The sequence below is a fragment of the Boleophthalmus pectinirostris genome, unplaced genomic scaffold (genome assembly GCF_026225935.1).
Source record: "Boleophthalmus pectinirostris isolate CB_2022bp ecotype Guang Dong unplaced genomic scaffold, ASM2622593v1 HiC_scaffold_20, whole genome shotgun sequence".
In the NCBI taxonomy this organism is placed as follows: domain Eukaryota; kingdom Metazoa; phylum Chordata; class Actinopteri; order Gobiiformes; family Gobiidae; genus Boleophthalmus; species Boleophthalmus pectinirostris.
In genome coordinates, this window is record NW_026571153.1 from 16,042,745 (window position 1) to 16,056,536 (window position 13,792).

The 13,792-nt window shown below is 38.4% G+C and overlaps 1 protein-coding gene across 1 annotated transcript in view; it reads right to left on the reverse strand.

Annotated features, from left to right (window-relative positions):
• Positions 1-13,792, reverse strand: part of LOC110159338 (sodium/potassium/calcium exchanger 2-like) — a 39,655-nt gene that overhangs the window by 4,735 nt on the left and 21,128 nt on the right. The window contains exons 6-8 of the mRNA XM_020923887.2: positions 10,850-10,900; positions 3,546-3,644; positions 797-879 (exon numbers count right to left, since the gene is read on the reverse strand). Coding sequence (XP_020779546.1) covers positions 797-879; positions 3,546-3,644; positions 10,850-10,900 — 233 coding nt within the window. The remainder of the gene's footprint in view (positions 1-796; positions 880-3,545; positions 3,645-10,849; positions 10,901-13,792) is intronic.

Genomic DNA, 13,792 nt, shown 5'->3' on the forward strand with positions numbered 1-13,792 from the left:
CTGTCCCTCTTCGCTGCTGTACATCCCGTACACAAATCAGTGTCACAGCTTGACACATACTTATATTTGCTGACGATTCTGTCAGTGTCAAGCTGCAGTCTGGAGATGAGCAGTACCATAGGCTATCCACAAAAGTTTTGAGTTTGGGTTTGTCACTTTGCGTTACTGTGTTTATGTGTTACATTGTGACTAAGATGGTTATATTTATGTTTTTGGGTGTGCAAATTAAATGTTTAGATAGTCAATACAGATGATGACTGCACAAAGGACAGTTTTGTGTCAGACTGCGTTCTGACACAGAAAAGGGTTGCATTTCATTTACAAGTGCAAAACTTCAGGAGAGACTAGACTTTGGGTGTTACTGTGCATTTTTCTGTGTGTGTATGTGCTACAGGGCGTGCAGGCAACAGAGGCCAGTGAAGATTGTGATTACACGGCTCAGTGGGAAGAGGCGTGTCTCTGGCAGTTCCAGCTGAACACAGGGACGCGCCCAAGAGCATGCTGGGAAATTATCAGCAGTAGTGACCTGTGCTACAGTCACTGCTAACTTGGCATCAATCAGACTCAAGGTGAAACACAGGGGCAGATGAGAGGCATCAATTATTCATAGATGTCAGGGAAACTTTGATATCAGTCTCTCTCTCTCTCCCTTTCTCTTCTCCCTCTCTCCCTTTCCCTCCATCTCGCTTCCTCTCTCTCCCCCCTCTTTCTTTCTGTTTCATCCACCACAGCTCCTAGGCTTCAGTTCAGCACAGTTTGGAGTTGGCTCATAAATATCTGTCATATTGAGACAAACCGTTTCTCCTTCTTGGCCAGCTGTTCCATTCATGGGTGGGGTGACCTCCACTTCGACGCTGGAGCTGTTCGGAAGGTTATTTTCTGCACACAAAAATACATTTATTTAGACCAAAATATTGTCAAATCACATCAGTATACTGAAATTACTATAAAGTTAGTATTAAACAGCCTATAACTATGTAGAAAAACAGATAAAGACGGGACCACACGTCACAATCAGTTTATGGTCACATTTTTATATGGCGCTTTTTTCCAACTTTAAATACTCACGCTTTACATCAAGGAACCACTCACACATTCACACACACATTCATCCACCAGGGGCACGGTGGGCTAAGTGTCATGCCCAAAGACACAACAACAGCATTTATCGGTTCTGTGGGTTACTGAATCTGACCATTCAACCAATGATGTTTATGTCTAGAGCTGTATTTGAATCGCCAACCCTCAGGTCAGTGGACAAAAACAAACTGAGCTACTGTCGCCCAAATTATTAAAAAAACAATGACAGTTAATCAATAAAGTAACCAGTGTTTTCTGATTGAGATGCTAAGATGTTAAAGACTTTGCGTTTAGCATAATTTTGACAGACATCTAAGAGTCTTTCATTGTGCTCCTGTGACCATAAATGCGTTTCCTCTGGCCTGGTGCTAATGCTTTAGTTCAATGTTCTTTGATGTGACAAATGCATAAATTACAATCGGTACAGTCTGTGATGGGATTAACATACTGCTTGAAGACAACACTCTCAATCAATCTGACTATTCTTGATAATGTCATGCTTGTTTAACATCACTGTGATAGTCAGTTATTATTTCAATAGAGGAATTAGCTGGTGTATGGAGTAGTAGTGTATTAATGATGTGTTGGCAGTGTCAGCTCAGGTCAAGTCTATAGTATAAACACGTCATCATTTTGTGTATTGTGAAACTTTTCTGGAGGAGAGAGCACTACTTGTTTTGTCTCCATGGAGATGCTTTTTTAGACTTGGACAAACATTATTGATCCACAGAGGAATTTATTTGGACACAGAAGCTCACACATCACAATAAAAAATAACAATAATAGTAATAACAAAGAACAAAAATATAAAAGGTAAGAATAAGAATAATCCATGTATCATTTGTTCATTCGTTTTTCAAAATAAAACCAAAAATAAGAAAATGAAAAAACAACAATTTTCTTCAGTATTTGTCTCCAAAACCAAAATGAAAAAACAGATAATGGATACCGATTCTGAGACCAGTCCTGGTGTCAGTCCTGGTCTCAGTTCTTGTCTGATCCAGGTCTAAGTCCTGGTCTGGTCCTGGTCTGGTCCCGGTCCTGGTCTCAGTCTTGGTCTCAGTCTTGATCTCAGTGTTGGTCCTGGTTTCTGTCCTGGTCTGGACCTGGTCTGGTCCCGGTCTCAGTCTTGGTCTCAGTCTTGGCCTCAATCCCAGTCTGGTTCTGGTCTCAGTCCTGCTCTGGACCTGGTCTGGTCCCAGTCTCAGTCTTGGTCTCAATCTTGGTCCTGGTTTCTGTCCTGGTCTGGTCCCGGTCTCAGTCTTGGTCTCAGTCTTGGTCTCAGTCCCAGTCTGGTCCTGGTCTCAGTCCTGGTCTGGACCTGGTCTGGTCCCGGTCTCAGTCTTGGTCTCAATCTTGGTCCTGGTTTCTGTCCTGGTCTGGTCCTGGTCTGGTCCCGGTCTCAGTCTTGGTCTCAGTCTTGGTCTCAGTCCCAGTCTGGTCCTGGTCTCAGTCCTGGTCTGGACCTGGTCTGGTCCCGGTCTCAGTCTTGGTCTCAATCTTGGTCCTGGTTTCTGTCCTGGTCTGGTCCTGATCTGGTCCCGGTCTCAGTCTTGGTCTCAGTCTTGGCCTCAGTCCCAGTCTGGTCCTGGTCTCAGTCCTGGTCTGGACCTGGTCTGGTCCCGGTCTCAGTCTTGGTCTCAATCTTGTTCCTGGTTTCTGTCCTGTTCTGGTTCCGGTCTGGTCCTGGTCTCAATTCTGAACACCCGACAGTCTACGCCGGCGCACCTCCAGGCCTGTCTCGATACTCCTCCTCCTGGTTTAGTCCCAGTCTGGTCCTGGTCTGGTCCTGGCCTCAGTCCTGGTCACATCCCCGCCTCAGTCACCAGTCTGGTCCCAGTCTGGTCCCGGTCTCAGTCTTGGTCTCAGTCTTGGCCTCAGTCCCAGTCTGGTCCCAATCTGGTCCTGGTCTCAGTTTACATGCGCGCACCTCTGGGCCCGTCCCAACACTCAGTCCTGTTTTAGTCCTGGTTCAGTCCTGGTTCAGTCTGGCATCACAGTTTAAGTCACAGGAAACGGCCAAGACAAATAATGAAGAAAATAGTTTTTTTTTTTTTTCGTTTTCTTCTTTTTGGTTTTATTTTGAAAAGCGAATGAACGAATGACACACGGATTAATAATGCTCCACAATATTTCATTAAACCTAGCTATCTAAATGATGCCCAGACTTTCACACCACTAAGCAACTGACAGGCCAGATCTGTGGAGAGGAGTGGCACCACTGTTGACACTTACATGCATGTTTTCTGAATGAATTTTGAACAGTAAAAGCACCGTTAATGCCGTAATGTGGATGTCTAGACAGCAGCAATTAGCAGACCATCCAAATGATAAAGTGACATAGTTCACCTATAAGAGAGAAATCTACAAACACAAAAACACTGCGATATTTAACGTGGGCTATTTTAAACACATTCTGTTTGATGAAACCTCTCTGCAATGTGTTCTTATGGGTATTTGTTTACCTGCACGACTCGCAACCCCATTGGCCTTCTCACTGTCCTCCACTTGGCATTTCTTTTTAGCAATCTTATGCAGAATGGACGCCTTCTCTCTGAATTTACCTGTAAAAAAACAAACAAATGCCAGGAGAGTTAAAATTCTGAGCATAATTTTCTCTACCCCACTGTCACCTTTGACCCCGGATAAGTCACGTTTCAAAAGCACGTCACAGTTACTTTACACAAAACTGCTGCCCAGACAACCCTGTGTCATAGCATATCATATACTGATGATACTGCAATGTCCCAGGCCTTGAGAAGGAAGAATCACTTGTTAAGGGATAAGGGCATTGTTTACAGAGATGTCAGAAGACCTACAATATGAAGTGAATCAAATTGAAATAAAAAATAAATAGAAAATTATGAATACATTAGCAGGGTAGTTCTAGGGTTTTCAGAAGGACTTTTATGCCAATCAATATTAAGCTCATTCTGCTTAATCGAACAATATATGGATGCCACTGGCCTTTTTATAACCGTGGAACTACCCTGATTATTATGAGCAGACATAAAAAATGATTTTCCATATTTGAAAGTGAAACTAATATACAGTTGTACAATATTTGGGTAGATTACAAAAGCCATGAGTCCAGCCTGAATTTCTATATCCCAGAATATGTCAGAGGCCCCACCAGCAATCAACCAAGTCCTTGATTTTCACATAAGCAGTGTGCCCTCTTCACACCGACAAACAAAGGCAGAGGGGATTTCTTTTGTGTCCTAATGGAGTGGTGACTAGCTGTTGTGGTACAATGGTTTTCCAGGAATTTCTAGCTAGTCTGACAATGACACACGCAGCTACAGTAAAGTGAAAAATCAATTATTTTAAAGGGCCCATAACACGTCGTTTTCTGATCAGTTATATTGCTCTATCCTCATCAAAAACATACCTGGAGTTGTGTTTTTTCACATATTTAACACACAAACCCTGTATATTTAGGCTGAGGGCTTCTCTCAAACAGAAAAAAAAAACCTCTGTTGCACCTTGTGATGTCATGGGGTAATTCAGGAAGTGCTCCACTATGTTTTTAAACTCCATATACCTTCACTAGATTCATTTGGATGATTTCTGACCTGGAATTGACAATCTCAACTGAACAAAAAGTAAAAGGTAGCTGTTAACTTAAACACTACCAGTATATGACATCATAGGTGCTACAGAGCATTTTAAGCTTTGGAGATGTAGAAAGAGTACAAATAAAGGGTTACTCAAACAAATATAAATGAAACAAAACACATTTCCAGGTATGACTAAAAGCTCACAAGTGAATTTTGCATAACATAGGACCTTTAAACTTAAGTAGCTAAGACTTCACGTGATTGCAGACATGATTTAGGTTCATTTTAGTTAACTATAAAAGTTTTGGTATAAGTTAAATCAATGTGAAATGAGAAAGTATTGAATACCGGTATGTCCACTCCACATGTGAATCTATTTCCATGTCGTACCAGGCATGATGGGTACACTGTCTAGTCACTGCCCCCGTTAGTCTCTGACCTCATGATAAAATCATTAACAGTCTCCAAGCTGAAAAAACTCTCTAAATTTTCCACTCATTCACACATGTAGCCACAAACACACTCTCAAACATTCAATGAAAGTGAGAGTTTTATAACACCACAGCGATGGTATCAACACGGCTCTTAGGCAGTGGTGGAACCTAACAAAGTATAAGTAAAGTACCGTACTTAAATACAATTTTACTTAAGAAAATTTTCAAGTAGATACCTTTTATTTTCCCTTCACTACATCTGAGAGAGGGTATCTGTATTCTCTACTTCATTACATTTTTCAGCAGAACTGAATTAAGTATTTTTATGATTGTTTGAGATCTGTGGTTTATTTTTAACAAAACAAATATATTCATAAAAGCAGTTAGAAAAAAATCGATTTGATTGTTTCTATAGAACAAAATTCACAAATCAAGAAGCTTTATTAGCTCTCGAAATATGTGCAAACTACTTTTACTTTTTATTCTTGAAGTAATTTTTTAAATAAGTACTTTAATACTTTTACTTAAATTATTTATTTAATATTTCTTTGCTCTGGTTAATTTTATTTACTTAACAAAATTGAGTACTTCCATCATTGCTCTTAGGTTATGTGTAAAAGGAAACAGGGTTCCCTTAGTTAGCAAAATATTACATCTTTTGAATGGGGAAAGCTGCTTCAAATGAGTCAGGAGTCACTTGCCTGAAATCCAAGAAAAGATTCAAATTAAGCTGAAGGACAAGTCAGAATTCTGTAGTGGAATTCGCCATTTCATTGATTACAGATCTGTTGACCTAGTTTATGGTTCATATATCTGTAATTACTGGGCTTACCCACATGAAACTGAAACTGGCACAGAGTTCAGTATCTTCTCCGTTAGCATGCGTAAGTGACATCATTCTTTCACAATAGGCTCAGAAAGCAGTGTAATTATTCAAATCCAAAGGCGTGATTGCTGTCAGTGGAAACAACTTTAAACCTCAAGATTAATCTGTCAAGTTTTCAGAGCAAATCTTAAACAAATAATGATAAGCTTCAACATTTGTGCATTTTAATTTTATTGTGGTTATTTCTTTCAAAAACTGTATTTCGCTTACATAGGCCCCTGCCCTCTGCCTGAACTTATGACGTCATTAAAATCTACAACATGAACAAAATCAATTATTAAAGGTGCATTGTGTAACGTTTCTAGAGGATTAGCCACCTGCTGGTCTTTATAATAAGTATTTTATCGCTTTGCCTGAATGTTTCACAGCATTCAACTTTTCTATCTCCATGGAGACAAGAAGGCCACCAGACTAGGTTATGGGTCAGATCTGTGAAGAGGCAAGCCCGCCCTTTTCAGTGTATTTTTGAGCAATAAAAACACATCATAAAATTGAATAAATATTTGATAGATAAGTTTAGTGTCATAGAGTGGAACATTCCTGGCACCTTAACCCTGGCACAGGGATAACCAGTGGCTGAGTTAGAAATTTGGGGGCCCCAGGTGAACTTGAGTTTATATAACGCACCATTTTTTTTTTTTTTTCATTTTTTTTTTTATATATATATATATTTATTGTCTGTTTTTCCCATTGTTCTTGAGATACACACATCTCATTTATTTGAATTATGGTGGATTGGAAACTTGTCTCATAAGTTAAGTCCCTAAAGAGCTAAAAAAATATAGTTTTTTTGTTTTGTTTTTTTTGTTGGTACAATTAAATTTTTGTTTACATCCATTACATATGATTATTATTATTTTTCTTGTAATTATTGTTCAAAAGTAAACTACTCTCATTTAATGTCATATTGAGAGAAAATCTAATTGCTCTGAGGCCTCGGCCATTTGTGGCACTGAGGGCAATTGGGGGCCCCTCCAGGTTTGGGGTAGCCAGGCTGGTGCCACCTAGTGTCTCCACTCAATTTCATTTCACTCCAGCAAATAGGTCAGGAATCAGAATACACTAGACGGTTTGCTGGGACCCCGGAAATGAGAGTTCGGGCATCAGCCAATCCGCGAAGATCCATACATTCTGTGTTGACAACGATTCCCGAGATCGAGGATTTAAAGCCGGAACAAAGAGAATGTTTGGTGAATTTTATCAAGGGGAAAGACATTATTGCCCTGCTTCCTATGGGATTTGGGAAAAGCTTAATACACCAGTTAGCCCCATTAATGGCACATTACATACATCACGACCAAGTAGCAGCGATTGGTTAAATGATAACAAGTACCCACCTATTGTCGAACGAACGAATCCTAATGGTGCGAGGTCCGATGGTTTCTATGAAGTGAAACCGGCTGATGAATCAGGCTAGGTTTGAGGGCCCTAGGCAGTCGCTTACTTTTGCTTAATGGTAGCACTGCCTCTGGTGATAACATATGAATCTATAAATTACATCTATGTTATCTTATTTAACTATATATTATTATATATTATAAATTACATCATTTTATCTATATTTATAAATACATACATCTATAAATTTAATTACTGCTCTATCATTATTATTATTATGTATCGTTGTTGCTGCTGAAAAATGAATTTCCTCTGGTATAATTAAAGTATTTTTTCTATCTATCTAACATGCAGTAGTGTAACCTCAACCAGAAAAGTTGCGCAGTGCACCTTTAACATGTGTCTATGTGCAAACGTGCATCGTCCTGTTTGTTCATTCAAAAGGACTTAAGATTTGAATATTACTATACAAAAACGACCCCACTCCCTTGACAACCCCACACTCTCCCTCAATTTTCTCTGTCAGCTCTTGCCTGTTATGCAACCACTGGCTCTGGAAGGATGACTCACGCCAGTTTGCCCAATTCAGCACCACACATCTAACATGCGAGTACAAGTAAAAGGCCCCGGGTGAGTGGTGAGGCGAGAATGATGTATTAGTCAGTGAAAGAGATGGGTAAAGAGGCTGGAGTATTTCTGCAGGGGCGAAAGACAAAAGGAATCAATGGGGGTAAATCTTGGGCAATGGAGACGTTTTAGTGCCATATTTCTGTACAGGCTGTTGTGTTCCTCCAGCTGTTCAAAGTGTTTTTCTGTATATAAGTCCCACAAAGATGCAAATGACTGAGAAATAATAAACACATACAGTGGCTTAAATTGCTACTGGAAGAATATAAATATGTTTATAATTCTAGTGGTGCTATTAACATGATCAAATGGCAACAACTTAAAGAGCCCAGATTACACTTTTTTTTAAAATTTATGATATTTTAATGTTGCTTCTTCATCACAAATATATCTGGAGTTGTGTTTTGTTTCATTCACACATGTTTAACACACAAACCCTGCATATTTAGGTCTTTTTCCACTTTGTGATGTCATCTAGTAATACAGAAGGTGCTCCACTGTGTTTTTAAACTCCATACACCGTCACTAGACTCATTGGGAACATTTCAGACCTGGATCTCTACTGAACTAAAGGTAAAAAGCAGCTGTTAATTTGACTACATGACATCACAAGGTGGGACAGAGCATTTTGAGCTTCGAAGATGTAGACAGACTAATAATAAAGGATTAATCAAACATGTATCCAACATGTATGAATGAAATTAAAGAGGTAACAGCATTCTAACATGGCTTAAAGCTCACAAGAATCATTTATGTGTAATACAGGATCTTTAAGTAATCCACACAAGAACTCAATCTAAATGCGCCTAAATCATGTTTCAGAAAGATATTCTTATGATAATATTTTGTACTTTTGTTAATTATGACAGCTCCAAGGCCCACGCTGTATTGAGGAACTGGATGTCTCATTATTTTGGTGAGAAGGTTTTTGTGTACATCTTCTTTTCTCAGTGGAACAAAACACCAAATCTATTTTGTTTTGCTACTAAACTGTATATATGGTGTTTTTAATAGCACTATCTACTGTTCCTATTGTATTTTTGGCAACTTTAGTGCAAACCTGGTACATTTGCAGCTTTGGTCAAAAATCGAACATCTCAGTGTGTGCTGCCTACAGTGACCACTGCGATTTCCCTCCTCTCTTTGTGCTCTCTTCTTTAGTCCTCCAGGTACTGCCCAGTTTAGCAGCTCTGTTTGATATGTGGCTGTGGGCGTATAGTGTAGGTGTTTAGTCCCACTTTAAGGTCAAGTTTTGATTGTTAGGGCCACTGTAGAATCTTTTCATCCTCTAAAATCAAACTCATTTAACCTGATTATTATGTCACAGCATTTCTGGTCACAAATATACTAAATATACAAATACTTTCAACAGTGCTCACTGGACTATTCCTTTGAGTTTAGATTTCCTTTCAGAAGTGTACAAGCTTTCTATGCTTTTAGTTTGGCACGCCCTTTTAACCCCCTGTGTTATATTTTTGCACATTACAGGGCCTACTGTGCTTGTTCTGAGCTATGTTATAATGTTCTCTTATCACAAACATATCTGGAGTTGTGTTTTGTTTCACTGACACATGTTTAATCCAAAACTCTGCACATTTAGGTTGAGTTCTTCTCTCAAACAGAAAACACCCTGTTCCACCATATGATGCCATGTAGTAATACAAAAAATGCTCTAACGTTTTTAAACGACATACACCTCCACTTAGCCTGATTCATCAGCCGGTTTCACTTCGTAGAAACCGTCTGTCCTCACAGCATTAGGATTCATTCGCTCGACGGTAGGTGGTACGTTTTTAATTTAACCAATCGCTGCTATTTGGTTGTGACGTATGTAATGCACCACTAACAGAGTTAACTGGATATTAAGCTTTTTCCAAATCCCGTAGGAAGAAGGGCAATAACGTCTTTCCCCTTCATAAAATTCACAAAACATTCTCTTTGTTCCAGCTTTAAATCCTTAATCTCGGGAATCTTTGCCAACACAGAATATATGGCTCTTCGCTGATTGGCTGGTGCCCGGACTCGCACTTCCGGGGTTTTTGCGAACCATCTAGTGTATTCTGATTCCTGACCTAGTCGCTGGAGATAAATGAAATTGAGTGGAGGCACTAGGTGACACCAGCGTGACTAACCTTCACTAGGATCATTTGGATAATTTCAGCCCTGGAATTGCCAATTTCTATTGAAAAAACGTAAAAGGTAGCTGTTAAGCCTGAAAATTACTATTAAATGACATCACAAGGTGGAACAGAGCATTATGAACTTTAATAATAAAGGATTACTCAAACAAAACACAACTCCAAGTACGTTTTTGATGACGTAACATGGCTTAAAGATCACAAGAGATAATTTAATGTAACATAGGACCTTTAAATAATATGGAGATCTATTATATGAATTATTTGTATGTGTGGAGTACTAAAGCTGTTACCAACATCAGATGAAAATTTCACATCAGTAGCACAATTAGAAATACTTTAAATTGGAAAAAAATATATAAAAAATGTGATGCTTCCAATACCATTTTAGCCACTGTATACAACTACAACATATGGATAAGGCACAACTTTATGACCACTCGTGTAAACAAGCAAGATTATACTTTGTTCTTTCTAGGTAAAAGCATGTCTTGTGAGGTGTCTGTAGTGCTCAAAAAAGGCCAAAGAAAGGAACAGTAACAGAAACAGTATAGGTGACACATGGCAAAGACTAAAACTGTGGTCATAATGTTACGTCTGATCTGTACAGAGAGAAAGTTCAAAATAAAGCTGGAAAATCATAATGCAAAATGGGTTGTGATTTTTGAGTGAGTCACGATTTACACTGGTGTTAGTGAAATCTCCAAGAGTCACATCTGAGCAGGCAAAACTTAAAATCTGGAAAGACGAGATGGATGGCGTCGAAAGAAAAACGTTAAAGCTTACCTTCTTCAGTCATTGAGTGATAATATTTTAGTTTCCCATAAGTCCCAAGCTCTACAACATCACAGCAAAAGACAAGGGTAAGGCAGCAGACACACATAAATAGGAAAAGAGACACAATACAAGACCATTTGGGACAATTTCACATCACAAAGGTACACAACAACACTCACACCCAAAGCACAGTTACACAGAGGGTGAAAGGGGATGTAAATATAGTTATAACATAATAAAAATGGATGTAGTACAATGACTCAGGACAGGACAAGAAGAGATTTCCTGGACTAAACATGCAACAAAACACATGTCCTCCTCCTCCTCCTCCTCCTCCTCCTCTGCCCTGCCACACGTTTGAATGACTCAGCATTTTATTCTGGGCAATGAAAGGCAGACCATTCATTTGATTCTCTGCGCTGAAGCAGTCCTTCCCGGTACAGTAAATAGACACAGGTCAGCATGTCTTTGTGATGAATAGGACCACAGAATCAAACCTGCAGCAGCTGGGACTTCAACAATCTGCAGACTACAATTCCCATCATGCCCTGTGTGAGGGATAGCTGACCGCCTACAGCACATATCTGCTGATTTGGGCCATGCAAAACTGCTAAATTCTTGTTTAAGCCTTGCTATGTTATGCAGGAAAACAAAACAACACATCAAGAAGAAATTATATGCTTTACTTTTACAAAACTCGTAACTAGATTAGATGATAACTTGGACCCCAGGAAGAATAGTTTTTACTAATGGAGCTCCAGTAAATAAATAAATGAATAAACTACAGCTTCTGAATCATCAAACATGAACAAAAACGTATTTCAAAATGAGCTGATATAATTAAATATAATAGATTAGATCGTTTATATTAGATAATAAGAATTTTAACTACTTACATAAGAGGTTGGGGTGAGGAATACAAATTAAGTTTATTCTTTTATTTCTTTATTAAATTCAAGTGAAGTTATTATGAAGTATTACCACAAAATCTTGTTATGTTTATGAGGTTCTAAAAGGAGCTGTGTGTATATTTATTCACATCAGCACTACTAGTTCTCGTCACTAATTAACAACAGCATTAAAAGAGCATTGTATAATTATGTGCTGTTATTGTTTTGTCTGGAATGTTTCACAGTGTGGTATTAAACCTTTTATCTTCATGGAGACCAAACCAGACCAAGTTACTGGCCAGATCTGTGGAGAGGCGACCCCACTCACAGTCAGAATGCCTGTTTTTCTATGTATTTTTGAGCTATAAAACCACCTGTAATTGAATAAATATAATGTAGACCTGTTTAATGTCATACTGTGGGACATTCCAGGCTGAGCAATGACATTTTTATAGAAACAAACAGGTGATGCCCCCAGCCAAAAAGTTACACAATGCATCTTTTACAATAGCATTACCTTTGAGACAAAAACATTTTAAAAAGAAAAAAAAAAGTCTGTTGTCTATCTATAGTTTTATTTTAGTGTGGCTCAACAAAAACCTCATAGGAATATAAAAATGGAGTTAATAACACTGAACTAATGCTGGATTTATCTCAATCGAATCAAAATCACAATTTGAATGGCCGCAATGAGCAAATCACAAAGGCTGACATAATAATTTCATCCACAAACTACTAAATATCATGTCTTATTCTGCATAAAACTGCCAATCGTGTAGTTTAGATCTGCACAAGCATGCTCTGAAATGTGATATTTGTATTAGTTCGTCAGTTCATATTTCAGTCTTTTTTTCAAACGTGAACTTTGAACAGAATTCTATTATTAAAGCTGCACTGTGCAATTTTTCTGGTGAAGGGTCCGCTATAGCTACTTGTCTCCATGGAGAGGTTGTTGCTTTGTCTGGAATGTTCCATGGTATTAAACATATCCATCTAGTGTTTATTCATTGCGGGTGTTTCTGTTCCTTAAAAATACATTAATTCCTTCTGTGAAAAGTGATGCCTCTCCACAGATCTGAAATGTAATGTAGTATAGTGCTGTAACCTGCAGGTCCCCCTCGTTATAGATAGGTTTAATCTGTGCTCTGGAACATTCTAGATCAGGGGTCTCCAGCCTTTTTTCTCCGATGAGCTACAAAGAGCTCAAGTCTTGGAGTACAGTTAGATGCCTTTAAAACATAAATAAACCACTGTCCATTTATTAGTGCACAAAGCTGGGATTCAAAATGATACATGAACAATGGTAATTAGGGGTGTCCAAAATATTGAAATATCGATATATATTATATTGTTTAATGATGATACAGTATTGATATCGTGTGCTGCTGTATCAATACATCGGCAAGAGTATTTTTTGGTATATTTGACAAAATTATTAGTTACAGAGCTTCAGTTTTGTTACTTGTTTAGAGGAAGGAAACTCAATTATGCGACACGTTTGACATTTTCACTGTTTTTGAGGGTTGAAATGTTTGTGTTTCATATTCACTTTGCACAAGAAGTGGTTTAACAAAGACTTTTAGTATCACAGACATGATTTAGCCTTTATTTTTATTGAACTGCATTGAATAGATTTGAAATATGTTGTATCGAATCAAAAGTGCACTGTATTGAGAAGTGTATCTTATCGTGGCCTATGTATCGAGGTATGTATCGTATCAGCAATTTCTGACTGATACCCAGCCCTAATGGTAATAAGCATGTAATTAACCACATTTTTGTTTTTCAGCAGAATGGTATTCTGCCGAAATCCCTTGGCGGAGAGCTACTGGTTGCTCCCGAGCTACAGGTTGGAGACCCCTGCTCTAGACATGCAAGAACATTACCATGGAGATAAGCAGGTGACGGAATTTCCATTAGAAATGTTACACAGTACACCTTTAAAACAGAAACTGTAAATTTAATCGCAATCTTATACAAAAAAATTACATATTTTTCTCCAAATCAGAAATCCACAATACCAGTTTAATAGGAAGTATCCAAATACTTCTAATTACTTCTT